The 12,633-nt window shown below is 34.8% G+C and overlaps 2 protein-coding genes across 2 annotated transcripts in view; both read left to right on the forward strand.

Annotated features, from left to right (window-relative positions):
- The window catches only part of LOC120329353 (sushi, von Willebrand factor type A, EGF and pentraxin domain-containing protein 1-like), a 40,875-nt gene extending 39,501 nt beyond the window's left edge, over nt 1–1,374 (forward strand). The window contains exons 54-55 of the mRNA XM_078109889.1: nt 416–558; nt 1,080–1,374. Coding sequence (XP_077966015.1) covers nt 416–558; nt 1,080–1,283 — 347 coding nt within the window. The 3' untranslated portion in view covers nt 1,284–1,374. The remainder of the gene's footprint in view (nt 1–415; nt 559–1,079) is intronic.
- Nucleotides 1,375–4,398: 3,024 nt separating this feature from the next.
- Nucleotides 4,399–11,432, forward strand: LOC120348461 (uncharacterized). The gene is made up of 8 exons (XM_039418584.2): nt 4,399–4,605; nt 5,289–5,500; nt 7,733–7,890; nt 8,438–8,567; nt 9,679–9,800; nt 10,247–10,409; nt 10,862–11,102; nt 11,279–11,432. The coding sequence occupies exons 1-8, from the start codon at nt 4,491–4,493 to the stop codon at nt 11,389–11,391; spliced, it is 1,254 nt and encodes a 417-aa protein (XP_039274518.2). The 5' UTR covers nt 4,399–4,490; the 3' UTR covers nt 11,392–11,432.
- Nucleotides 11,433–12,633: the final 1,201 nt, after the last annotated feature.

Below are 12,633 nucleotides of genomic sequence, written 5' to 3' on the forward strand. Positions count from 1 at the left end.
TTTTTTTTTTCAATTAAACTTCTTTAAATTAAAATGTTCAGTTTCAAATTATTTATACAACATGGTTTCATGCCGTTGATCTGAACAATGCTCAGTACAAGCGGTCATTAATATGTGGAAGAGCCACTCTTTGAAATAGAATCTTCGGCATTGACTACCTAAATTATTATATCTCCGATGATGTGGTGAGCGTGATATTCGAACCCTAGTTCTTTGTAGTGAAAAACATGATTTGGACCAACGCTCTAACCACTCAGTGAAAACATTGCCAAACTCTTACTCCGACCCTGGAGAAAACACAGACCTTATAGTCCTTGCAATTTCAAGAAAGTTGTACTGAATTCTGGATAATAATAATTATGTGTGACCTTTTTAACCTAACCTATCTAATTAGATTGTTTCTTTCTATATCTAGGCATTAATCTGAATCAAATAATGGAGTATGAAGTTCAAACAATTTCAAGTACATGGTGTAAAGAAATTTTGGGATTAAACAAAGATTCATCATTTGCTTGTGGTGAAAATATCAACTTCGATATTTCTGGCATCCATGAAAAGGTAGGTTTATTTTTTCACATATTTGAAAAGATCGCGTCAGGACGATGTACCACTGAAAGGACCGTTTAAAGCGTAGCCAGCCCAAAATTTGAGGGGGGGGGGGGAATTTTTTTTGCTCCCAACAAAGCCAGATAAAAGTAGCCAACGGTATCTAACAATATCTTAAGGAATCGCTCTACAGACACTTGGCTGTTGAAGTTATCCGAAGCATATAAGCACGCATTTTCATCTATCTCTTTGGGTTCATTTGGTGAAAGGAATATTGATAGCAAGTTAGGAAACGTCCGGTTTTCAGTAAATCGTTCAAGAATAAAGCAAAATGTTGTTGGAAGAGGCGTATGAATTTATGTCTTGCTGCAAATCGACGTCATCGTCGCATGATCGCATTTAAAAAAAAATGTTGAAAATTTTGGGCGGGGCAAGACCCCTCAGGCCCCCCTTGGCTACGACTATGAAGCCGTTAAATTTCTTTATGTATTTAACAAATGCAAAAATTAAACTTCTTTTTTTGTTTTCTGCAGACCGAATCCGAGCCTTTAATGTGTAACCATAATGGAAACTGGTATTTATCCGGCATCAGAAGCTACACACATATAGGTGCAAAAGACACATACAGACTATATACAGAAGTACATAGATATGCAGATTGGATAGGTCACACTATAAAAACCATGGATTTATATTACACTTCACAGGGTGGACATTTAGTCCTTGGTGGCAGTTAACGACTTATCCAATTGACATTTCCTTCGTTTATTTATTGATGCCATATTTTGTTTGGCAATTTATCTTGGGAAATAAAAGTTTTAAATATATACTTTTGTTTTTGAGGATTTGATGATTACTTATCAATTTGCAGTGAAAAAGATTTCATGGCTTGTGTATACTGAGAGCACCTCCATAGGCAATTAGTCTTGGTCAGTGCAGGTGCAATCACACTCTCATCGCCACAGCCTTGAACGTTATGAATTTAGTAAATTACATAAATTTGTGTGAGAGATTCCGGTCTTTTGAATCGAGTAACTCGTACATTAATGACAGCTTCTCCACGCCCTTATCACTAGCGTAGATGAGAAACGTCTTTTAAAAAGACAGGAAGATGATAATGCATATCCCGGAAGAGAAACGCCTCAAGTTCGATGTCTGGTCTAGGCATAACTAAAAATTTGCTAACATTCGTTTCAACCAACGCGGGGATAATACTAGTTGAACGCTTTGCATACGAAAGACCTAGTAGTTGGCAATGCCGGTCCAAGTCTCGCAATTCACTCAGGCTTGGTGCTGAACCATCATCAGTGGGTGCTAGACCAGTGCCTTGTTTATGGTGAGGGTGTGACTTAAAGGTCTGGTCTCGAAAGATATCGTAGATTCTGAAACAACGATAAACAATCACTTCGTCAACGCCTACATTATGGAACATGCTACTTTCCCAAAACAATCTGTCGTGTGAGTTTTTTGCCATCCTAATTATAATCAAAGCGTATTATCTTTTTTGTGGGGTCTAATTATCAACAAGGACCGAGACGTGTGCTACGTGATGCGACTTCAGTATTGATTATGCAATTTGGGGATTATAATTAGCGTATGCTTTATATGACGCAATGTAGCCTACTCATGAGAAAAGGTAAAGTATTAGAGATAGCTTGACACAATTCGCAAGAGCTAAATACCATCTATATGTGACTACACAAGTGACAGGCTAACTTAATGTCCAAGCAATCCCAGCGGCTAAACGTTTTACGGTACTATTGAACAGACTTGTCATGTCTGTATATAATTAAGCTTAATATTTATGATATACGCTCTTAATCTAATTTATTATTATACTGTACTCATCAGAGAACGTAAAATTTGTGCATAAAACCAAATTAGAAAGCGCCTTCGCGTACTACATTAATTTCATATAGTCATGCCCGGAGTACTCGTATAATGCAAGGCAACTTAAATGTTTGTAGAGGGATATTAATGTCGGCCTTTGCTTAAATATTCGTTCCAAATTGTTTGGAGTGGAATTAAAATTCTAAAACGTTGCTTTTATTCATAACATACTATGACAAATGCCAGTAACATGAAAGGAAAAAGGAAGGCTGAATACGCTCGTATATATATATATAAGTAATAGGTTTCTAATTTACAAGTAGGGTTTTCTTTTTATCAATTCTAAAAAAAACATCGTGTTTTAAAACAGGGGCTTGTTTTAAATCTAATTTTTTCTGTATTTTCTATTGAAATACCCCTTGCATCGCCGCGAAACTACGCCAAAACGTTACATTCTGGCAGCTGCACACGCAGCCGAATTATAATTTCAAAAATGTAAGTAAAATTTTTTATTTTGATTTTTACTTCTATTGCGTACATTTATCGCCACGGTTGTATCTCCACCAAAGTCATAAGATTTTACCCGGTATGTTTAGCCGAGATATCAGAGTGACGTTTTGAGTAAGAAAAATCATGAAAATTAGCTCACGAGCCTACTACAAAAGCAATTAGATCAAGTGCAGTCCTTCGGCAAAACGAGTGGAACATGCTTATATCGGCGGCAATCTACTGATATAAACGATGAGACAGCCTAGCCTAGCTTAATGTGTAAAATCGTTTGAAGATTCCCGCAAAAACGAAAAACCGTGTTTGTTAATTGTAAGAGTCCTCAGATGCAAAGACGCCACAACTAATCTGTTATGACGCCGTAATATGAATTTCGGGTTCATGTATTGACATTTTTCTCATAAAATGATGGCAATATTACGGTTAATACTGTTCGGTTAATTTAAGCTTAGCATACTTTGTTTTTATGGTCGAAGTTTTTCAAGGTTATACAAACTCATTTATTCGATCGCATTTCAATTTTCGCAAGGGGGTTTCATCGCAGCAGGATCATTCACATAATGGCTTATCGGTTGCGCATTACTGCGCCAACCACTGAACTACAGCTTGAGAAGGTGTGCATGAGCCTCTATCAATATTTGTGGCGTTTTGAAAGATTTATTGCAAATAGGAAGCGCTTGGCAAGTTTTTACATTCGTTTTTCTTCAACCTATTTAATACAAAAAAATCAAATAGTACAGCCATTTTGAACAAAACGGGTAAAATAAACTTGATTCAAAACAATTGTTTTAAAACAATTCGTATTGAACAAATTCCTATACACAAGGAACGATATTGCGGGTTTTTGACACATTGACTGTATTCGGTGGAGGTGTCAGCAGACTCGCGCGAATCAGTTTATAAAAGGTCGTGATGATCAGCGATGATTATATTTTGCGTTTCGAAAGTTATGTATAAGATTTATGTAGAAGGCGTCTTGTTCATATGTAGCTTACGTAGTGACATATATATATACATACATTTTCTGAAATGAGGGAACATGTTGATAGCGGGTTCGATACAAAAGTTGTCCTTGAAATTTTGAATCCCACCACTGACTATAATTCACATAGGCTACAATGTAAAATCATGAAAAGTCGAAAAGAGATATTTCAAACACTTTGTGCTTTAAACCGGTTTGAATTTCTCCATCTAACTACCAGCACAATGCTCTCGCACAAACCATCGTTTTGTGGCCTGTGATGCAGCTTGATTTTTTGTTGTTTGTTAATAGCACACGACGTAATTGCCAGTTTAGAGGACATTTACATTTCCACACCTTTCATTCTGAAATCTTTCCATAATTCATCAAGTGTGGCGTAAGCATTAAACTTTCTATTTCATAAAACTTACAACGGCCACGTATAACATATCTTAAATACTTAAACGAATAATTCGTTTTAACCCTCCGGGCAAACACCGCTGAGCTGTACCGGTGAAATTATTATTTGCCATTAAATTCATTACAGTTTTATATAGCTATGTTAGTGGTCAGGTGAACAGTAGTCCGAGGGCGTTTGCTATAGCCTTAGTCCGTATGCAGTTGGACAGAAGGTTAAGAAGGCAGAATGAACACAGCTACAGCAGTTTGGGTGGGAATATTTGTATTTATACAAAGCATTCTTGCATTCACTGAATCTGTCGATGAAATTGGAAACGTGAAGAATGGATTTCCATATCCCGGTAGGTTTACTAATATATTATTTTTGTAAAAAGTGATAGTTTCGTTTTTTGAAAAACTGCGTGAGAGGATGAAGTCAAAACAGGGATTAGACGGGTCACAAGGTGAAATTCGACTAATGTTGTTGCATACAATAGGATCGAATTTCCTTCGCGTGATTGTGTTACCGTACGTCAATAATCTTGAAGCGTATCTTCTTTCATTACCATCTCACTGGACTAATTTGTTTTTGCTGTGACCCCATGCAATAGAATAGACAACTTGTTTCCTGAGAATATTTTACCAAAATCGTGGTATCAATTTTATCAAATATTAAGTTTGTTCTCGATTAGCCTTTCTAGTCAGTGGCTACGGAAGTGAGTAAAAATTTAGTCCAAACTTTTGAAACATCCATATCACATTGATAAAACCTCCCAACAAAGATAGGCTACTGTATTAAGCATCCCGGAATAGGTTACTTATGATTAGGATGTTGTGGCAGCGCCACGATCTCGAATAATTCCAAAACTCGTGTTATTGCATCTTCAATTATCTAAAGGCCTTTGATCTAGTTTTTATATGCTGTTCGCTTTCAACATAATATGAACTGGCAAATGATTTAATGAAACTACAAGAGATTGAAGCCATTTATCACATATATATTTTACCTATCTTCATCGACGAACAAATAATCCTCTTTTTTTAGCTTTTGGCTCTGATGTGAACGTAACGTGTGGAGTTCAAGAGATGGAAGTAGCTATATCAAATGATTATATACTTCGACATTCTGATAGGATTAGTTCTGTCAATCGACTTTGTTTGGGAGATCGAACATGCTGTGCGGATTATGTGAACGGGAAATTATCAGTCCGGATTTCAAAGGATTTTTCTAAGTGTGGCAACAAGATTTCAGTCACGGTAAAATATCTCCTAAATTCAAATTTAAACTGGAATATTTGAACAAGTTCAGAAAGCAGTTCGTAATATTCTAAGCAGGTTTTACCAAAATCAAATTCCTGATTGCCATAACCCATGAAATAGCTCACTTTCTCGAGCAAAGTTGTCCAAATATATCTATCTCAGTGAAAATATAAAAATATTTTCGAGTCAGCAATAACATAATTCTAGGTTCACGTTATGACTTAAATACTTTCGCCAGAATGAACTAGCAATCTTATTTTGCAGCAGTTCCGATACATGTAAGCTACTTGACATCGCCAATTGCAAGAAATTTATACTCGTTTTGCATGATATAATTACTTCATCCGATATTTGTATCTATAGGCGTGTTATAAACAAGTAGGCTATGTTTATAGAAGTATCTACAAGCATACACAAACAATTTTTCGCTTCTCAAAATTTAATTACAAGTGGATTGATACAGAGCCGACCAAAATTGCAATTCCGAATGCCAATTTATTTTTTTGAATATATGTACGATTATACCATTTAACTTATTTTACGAAAATGATGACTTGAAATTATTATGTTTGATATGTTTGTTAACTCCAGTTTAGAGCATTCACTCTTAGCCACTGTTATTTGTTTGTAACAAGTTCCACTTGGTTTATAGACTTTGGCAAATATGCGAACAATTATAATGGAATCAGTCATTGGGTGTAGGCTAAATCATGAATCTTATACCAATTTTTTCTTTTTACGAAAATAGCTTTAATAAGGCTTATGGGCGTCGCGTCACGAATTTCTGTGTGGGTCCATGAGTACCTCCATAATCAGTTACCCCTGGTGTGTAATCAAAACCCAGGCAATGACTGAGATTGATATCAAATAAATTCAGTAAACGAAAAGATTTCGGTCGGATTGTATTATGAGCAATAGGGCAGACTTGAAAACAATTGTTTACGCACGTATATATATATAATAGTGTTTCTTCATTCTCGCTAAACTAGCGGGATCCGTTCCATTAATTAATGCTCTGCGCTAAGAAAGACAATTTATATAAATAGGTTCTTAATAAAAACTAATGAATTTAATTGTATTCCACTAAGCTATATCGCCTTACGGCATGTTATATTGTCTACTCCACAAGATGTGGTATTTTGCTATTTTCATAAACGTGATATTAATCCATGTCAACTCTATTGATCCTTGTAATACCGGTTTTGTGTGGATCAGCTGAAATAAATATTATGGCGCCGTTGACGCTTGGTGAAAAAGAATTATCAGGTACTCGAAATATCACGAAACAAAATTTCGATATATATATATTGCAAATTTGTGAAAACTTATTCATATTTTTCGGAAATAAGTGTATTAAACATCAAACATGTATAAAGACAATTAAATTGTGACATAGTCGATATGGACGCCGGCAATTTCAATCTTTTAATTAAATAGACCAATCCTAATGATTCGTTAAAATTATGTGTATTCAAATTGTACCAAAAGGAAAGTCTGACTGACGAAAAAAATGCCAAAATGACAGATGATAATTAAACGTCACCTTTAACCTTATTCAAATCAATTGGTCGTATATAGTGACGTATGAGCTATAAAACAATTACAAACGCCGTGACAAAGGCCGATCTCAATTAATCAAATTTGTTTTTGTCCTCTTACGCTCGGTTTTATGGGTGAATTCATTGTTATAAATTACCTCTGACGTTGTGACATAATCTTTTTTAACGAAAGTTGAGACCCGCCGAGATTGTATATCAACGATGATTTAGATTTTAGAACAACAATGCAGTTTGCAATTGTTCATAAATTTGCTTACATAAAAATGTAGACAATGCACTCCGAATCTGATTTCTATGCACGAATGTAAAACTGACTCAATAGTTAATTACAAAAATATCTAACGATCCATCTGACAAATTAATGGTATTCAAACACCGCTCAGAACGGGAACGGAAAAATAACGGAAAGGGGGGTTGTTCAGTACGATGTAGCCCATAATCGAATCTCATCATCTCACCAAGTGTATGAAATGGTAACAAATTTTGTTCGCTTTGTCGAATTGAAGCGTTTGGGTAATTTTGAGCCTTGTTCACTTTTTATCCACAAATTTCTGGGTTCTAAGAATCAATTTTGATCAAGAAGTAGTGTAGTTCTGCTCTAATGTTTTCATGCTTAATAAAATTTCATATACTGTATATATTTAGACGGTGATATTCGCTTCTTTTTTAGGAAACTGTGAATTCAACTGGAAAAATAACTCATTATAAGTTTACTAATAAATTAATATATGACGGAGGCTCCGGTCCAATTGCGAGAGACCTCGTTCTTTTAAATTTTCATTGTCTTTATCGTTCGGAAATGTTGGTGACAGCAAAACCGAAGGACAGGTAAATTATAGATTTATAGCCTTTTCAAATAATATGATAATCAAAATCGAAATTTTCATTTTTTTTTTTCAATATTTTAGAGAAAAGCCCAAGAGCAATATCACGAAATAATTTTTTAAATGATAATAAAATAGAAATGGACTATTTTATTTGTATTATCGCGATTTAGGAACTATTTAACTGCAATTATGACAATACCTTGTATAAATTATAGTAGCTTAGTCGCACATCCTGTCGCGACGAACCGACTCAAATCACGACATTGTGAACAAAACAGCTCTTTTCTACAAATTGTCAACGTCCGCAAATTACAAAGTGGGCATTTAATTATTGAGATATAAAATTAAGAGGTTTTGCAAAATGGAGGTATATATTATTTTGAAATCAAAAGTATGAAACCTGTTATTGTTCATTTTGAAGAAGACTAACCCTGGCGAGTTTTTGTCAAAGTGCGAAAAGTAATCCTTATAATACGGTTTTGTCCTATTTTAAACATTTAAAAATTTTAGTGACTGATAATTGTAACGTGAAATAAAAATGTTTCCAGCGTTATTTCCTCTCACGTGATCAAGATTAAGAAGGTCAGAGGTGAAATAGGAGTTTTCAAGTCGGATACATTTGATGAGAAGTACGATAAGTTACCGACGACGCCTAATTCTGATCCAGTATTTATAAAGGTGAAGAATCAACTTTTTCCTATATGAGACATGATACACAAATAAATGTTATGTTTGAATACCCATAAGTTATATAGCCTATATAATATAATAGTAATTCTTATATATATATATTGTACTAAAATAAAAGTAACGTTATGCTGGGGATTATATCTAGATGAAAATTTGCTTTTATAGTAATTTCGACGTGAAGAATTGTATTATTTTAAACTTTCTATAGCTGGGAGGATGTCCCGTCCAAACCCAAACCAGTAAATTGTTCTCCGTAGCTACTTCAGAATACTTCAAGCCAGTTGTTTAGAAGTCGAATGTATAGAAGTGAAGCTATAAATATAGATTGATTTATTAAACTGAAATTCAATTTCATAAGTTAAAGCGATTTGCAGCTACGATCCCTTATATTTATAATGACAGTGTCATTATAATTTGATCCGCCTCAGGGTTGAAATAACCATATATATCAATATTTACAATGGCGAGTAGTTGGAACATGGCCAATGAGTTTCATTTCTATTTCTTGATTACGCGTTATCGCGTGCAAAAATCAGTTAATTATAACTGCATAATATTTTTTACACGTTTGTTGGTTTTTATGCAAATATATGAGCGTAAATTACCACCACAAATTACTATATAAACCATGCAAACAACAATATATTAATTAAATATGGCTGCAGGGAAGGGGTTGTGTGAAAACGGGTGAAATACTTGTTCCTCAACCTAAAGAAGGAATACGGAAAGCGTTATTCCAGTTAATATCAATTATCAACGCTGACCTTGTGGTTGGGAACTTAAAATTTAAATGGCAGCGCATATCAGAAATTCCATGTTCCAATGCCTTCTATAGCGATGCCCTTCCTAGTATATTGCTAACGGCATACCGTGAAAGTACAAATTTTAAATATCGACAAATGATAAATCATGCATAACACTTAATCCTGCCGAAGTTGCCAGAAAATACAATGTTAGTTAACAGAGAATGCCAATATATGTGTTGTCAGCGCTTACAATAGGCTTCATACACCATCCAGCACATTGTAAAATACCTAAGTTGTTAGTTGTCAGCCTGGAATATATTTAAAATTGGATATGACCAATTTGATTTTTTCAGATTAAAATCCAAGATCCCGGTTTTCTTCAACCAGAAAATGATGAAAACGTGAAAGTTGTATCAGTGATAAAACAATGTTTGATAAAAGACGCAGAAATTGAGCATCAGATCGTAAAAGATGGGTATGAAAATGTATAATATCTAAGAAATTGTAGTTACAAAACTGCAACTACAATGCTGTACCATCACCATGTAACATCACTTTTACGGGCTGCATCATTTCTATATGGCCTAGCTTCAGTTGCAGAACAAGTATTCAACTCACGATATTGATATTTTGTTTATAACATTTTTACCAATGCCTAAAAATAGCTAAGTATATCAGTTAGTATCGCCACCACGCCATAAAGTTACTCGTCATAACGTGAGCATCGGAGTGCGCAGTATTCACTCCACCTGAACTACACTTGATATTAGCCTACCGACTTCCATCCTACAGTTGCAGAGTTGTATCATCCCGGGACGAAGCACTTTCTGAAGCATCTGAATTGTGGATTTATACTTTTTTTTTTATCTCTAAATGACATTATTAGACACTTACAAATATATTTTATTTTATGATTTCCAGGTGTTCAGCTTTTGGAAAAACAGAAATCTATTCCAGCGGTACATCATTGGAATCATCTTTGAAAGTTAACTTAAATAAAATTGTATCATCTGAAAGTACTAACGCAACAATAAGATGTTTTATGGATTTATGCATAAAAGGATCCTCCAATAACTGCCAACCGGTAAAGCCTTGTATACAATAATCATGTTTGTTCTAGACCAGAAGAACTCTGGTGGCGACCACTACCGGAAAGTCCGATTCCATCCTCCCAGCAAGATTACCAAATGAACAATTAGTACTTGACGTTTTTTTTGGTAACTCTCTTATCATTTTGAGAAAGTTGAAAGTACAAGATAAAATTAGAAATAGGGTGCTGTCGGGCCCATCAACCCACGAGGTTAGCGAGTCGAGTCATTATGGCATCGTATATCACCCGTTTAAACTCATTTGAAATTGGGTAGGAAATATCGAAGCTGAAGCGAAGACAATTCTGGAACCTTACTAGCTCCTCTTCTATCAGTGGGTAAATGTCCTAAGCTCTATTCGTAAAAGCCATGCGCAAAAACAACAATCCTTAACTCTTTTAATAATTTCTTCGCAATGTAGACTTTTCTAATTGTAATTCATCAACAGAAATGTACGTCACGAAGAAAGAGAACGTTGAACGATGTTATAAAGCCTAATTCCTCTGCTGATTCCACAAACAAATATTTTCTCAAATTCAACGGCGAAGAATTTACTACTACGATATATTTGATGAAACCAACAGTTATTCCTTTAGTTGAATCCACAAATTACACAGACGCAAATGTGAAGCCAATAAACACGAAGAACAAAATCAATAGTTCCCGAGAAGAAGACGAAATTCATCCCAGTAAGCTCCTACTTTTTTCCCCATATAGTTAGTAGTGTACAGTAAATTATTAACTGAACTAAATGAATTACCGAAGTTCAAGTAAATCTGTTTCGTATAAAATAGTTTGTCTAAATTTTCAAATTGCATTGTAAAATTCTAGTATTTATATTAATAAATTTTTTCTTTTTTTACAGAACTTCTTTTAATCTGTATATTCGGCGGGTTAATTCTTATCTTATTGATTGTGTTGATTGCCGGAGCTCTATTATATCTTAGACGAGTGTGGATAGCACATGATGAAAAGTGATTTTTGTGGAATTTCAGAAATAAAATATTTTGTATTATCAATGTATTTGTATTTATTAACACGAAAGAATGAGTAGTTTTTATTTTTGTGATTGCTGGGGTATTCGGCATTTGTCCCGCGTGTGACGAAAACCCATAAAGAATCTGGGCTTGAGTTAAAAAATTGTGAATTAATCTGGTTAATTCTCACGTAGAGCGTCTATGAAAGCCATTCCGTGGGCTGGTTTTACACATTGTTCTCTCACCACCGCAACCATAAATATAATTTAATTAGCAGGGTATATTCAACCGTTTCTTGATGGTTTCGTGTCCCACTTTTTTTGTCATGGTGAAATTAGATTTTTTTTACATAAAAATCAATCACAAAATTGCGATAAAAAATTACCATACTATGGGATCCTGATGAAGCTGTTATGCTGATTTTGAAGATTTCAATTCGAATTATTGGACACGAAACGTACATATGGATTGTTCTGTTATTATGTTGTTGTTGTTATTCTTGTTGATAGTATTTTTTTTATTACCGTTTTGGAAACATCGATTTTCTCATTAATAACTACTAAACCGATTGCTTTGAAATTATCAGTGGTTGAAGATTGTATTTTTCGCTAGAAGTGGCCTTTATGCGATTCGTGTTTTGTGTGCGATGACGTCATCAAAATTGCTAATTAATTTGATACCAGAAGCGTTGGTTTTGCATTTATTTTTGTACGAATTTGGCGGCAGCCCAATTGACGACTGCATGATCGTACCATTACCCCACAGTCTGTAGGCTTTTGACAAGCAGGAAGATATGGTGATACAATTCAAAATTTCAAGAACTCATTAATTAACAGCAGGTTCCCAAATTTTTAGAAATTGTATGTATCTCACTACGTAAGATGCATTAACATGACACGCTTTAAATAAATCTAATATATAACAAAAAACGCCCAACATACCGCTGATCTTCAACTGCGGTGCACGACCACGACATTCCAGGGATGGATTCGCGTGAACTCCCTGAGTGCCACTGGTGATAGGCAAGAAAGACAAACGCTAACTCTGCCGGGATTTTAAGGAGGCAATAGTCCGACCACAAAACCAACTCTGGAATGTCCCAACTAAAATGGATATGTTGGCTATGTCCCGATTAAAAAGGCTATTTCACCACTAATATATTAGTTGTAGACAGGAATGTGAGTTTCGAATATTTTTTAGGATAAACTGTTGTTAAATAACTAGTGAATAAATAAGGTTGGTA

Source organism: Styela clava, chromosome 1 (genome assembly GCF_964204865.1).
Source record: "Styela clava chromosome 1, kaStyClav1.hap1.2, whole genome shotgun sequence".
NCBI lineage: Eukaryota > Metazoa > Chordata > Ascidiacea > Stolidobranchia > Styelidae > Styela > Styela clava.

Bases quoted from the DNA above. Each gene is read 5' to 3' on its own strand.
- LOC120348461 (XM_039418584.2), top strand. From the start codon at position 4,491: ATGAACACAGCTACAGCAGTTTGGGTGGGAATATTTGTATTTATACAA. The intron at 8,568-9,678 runs GTGAAGAATCAA...TGATTTTTTCAG, and splicing joins CTGATCCAGTATTTATAAAG to ATTAAAATCCAAGATCCCGG. The intron at 11,103-11,278 runs GTAAGCTCCTAC...CTTTTTTTACAG, and splicing joins AGAAGACGAAATTCATCCCA to AACTTCTTTTAATCTGTATA.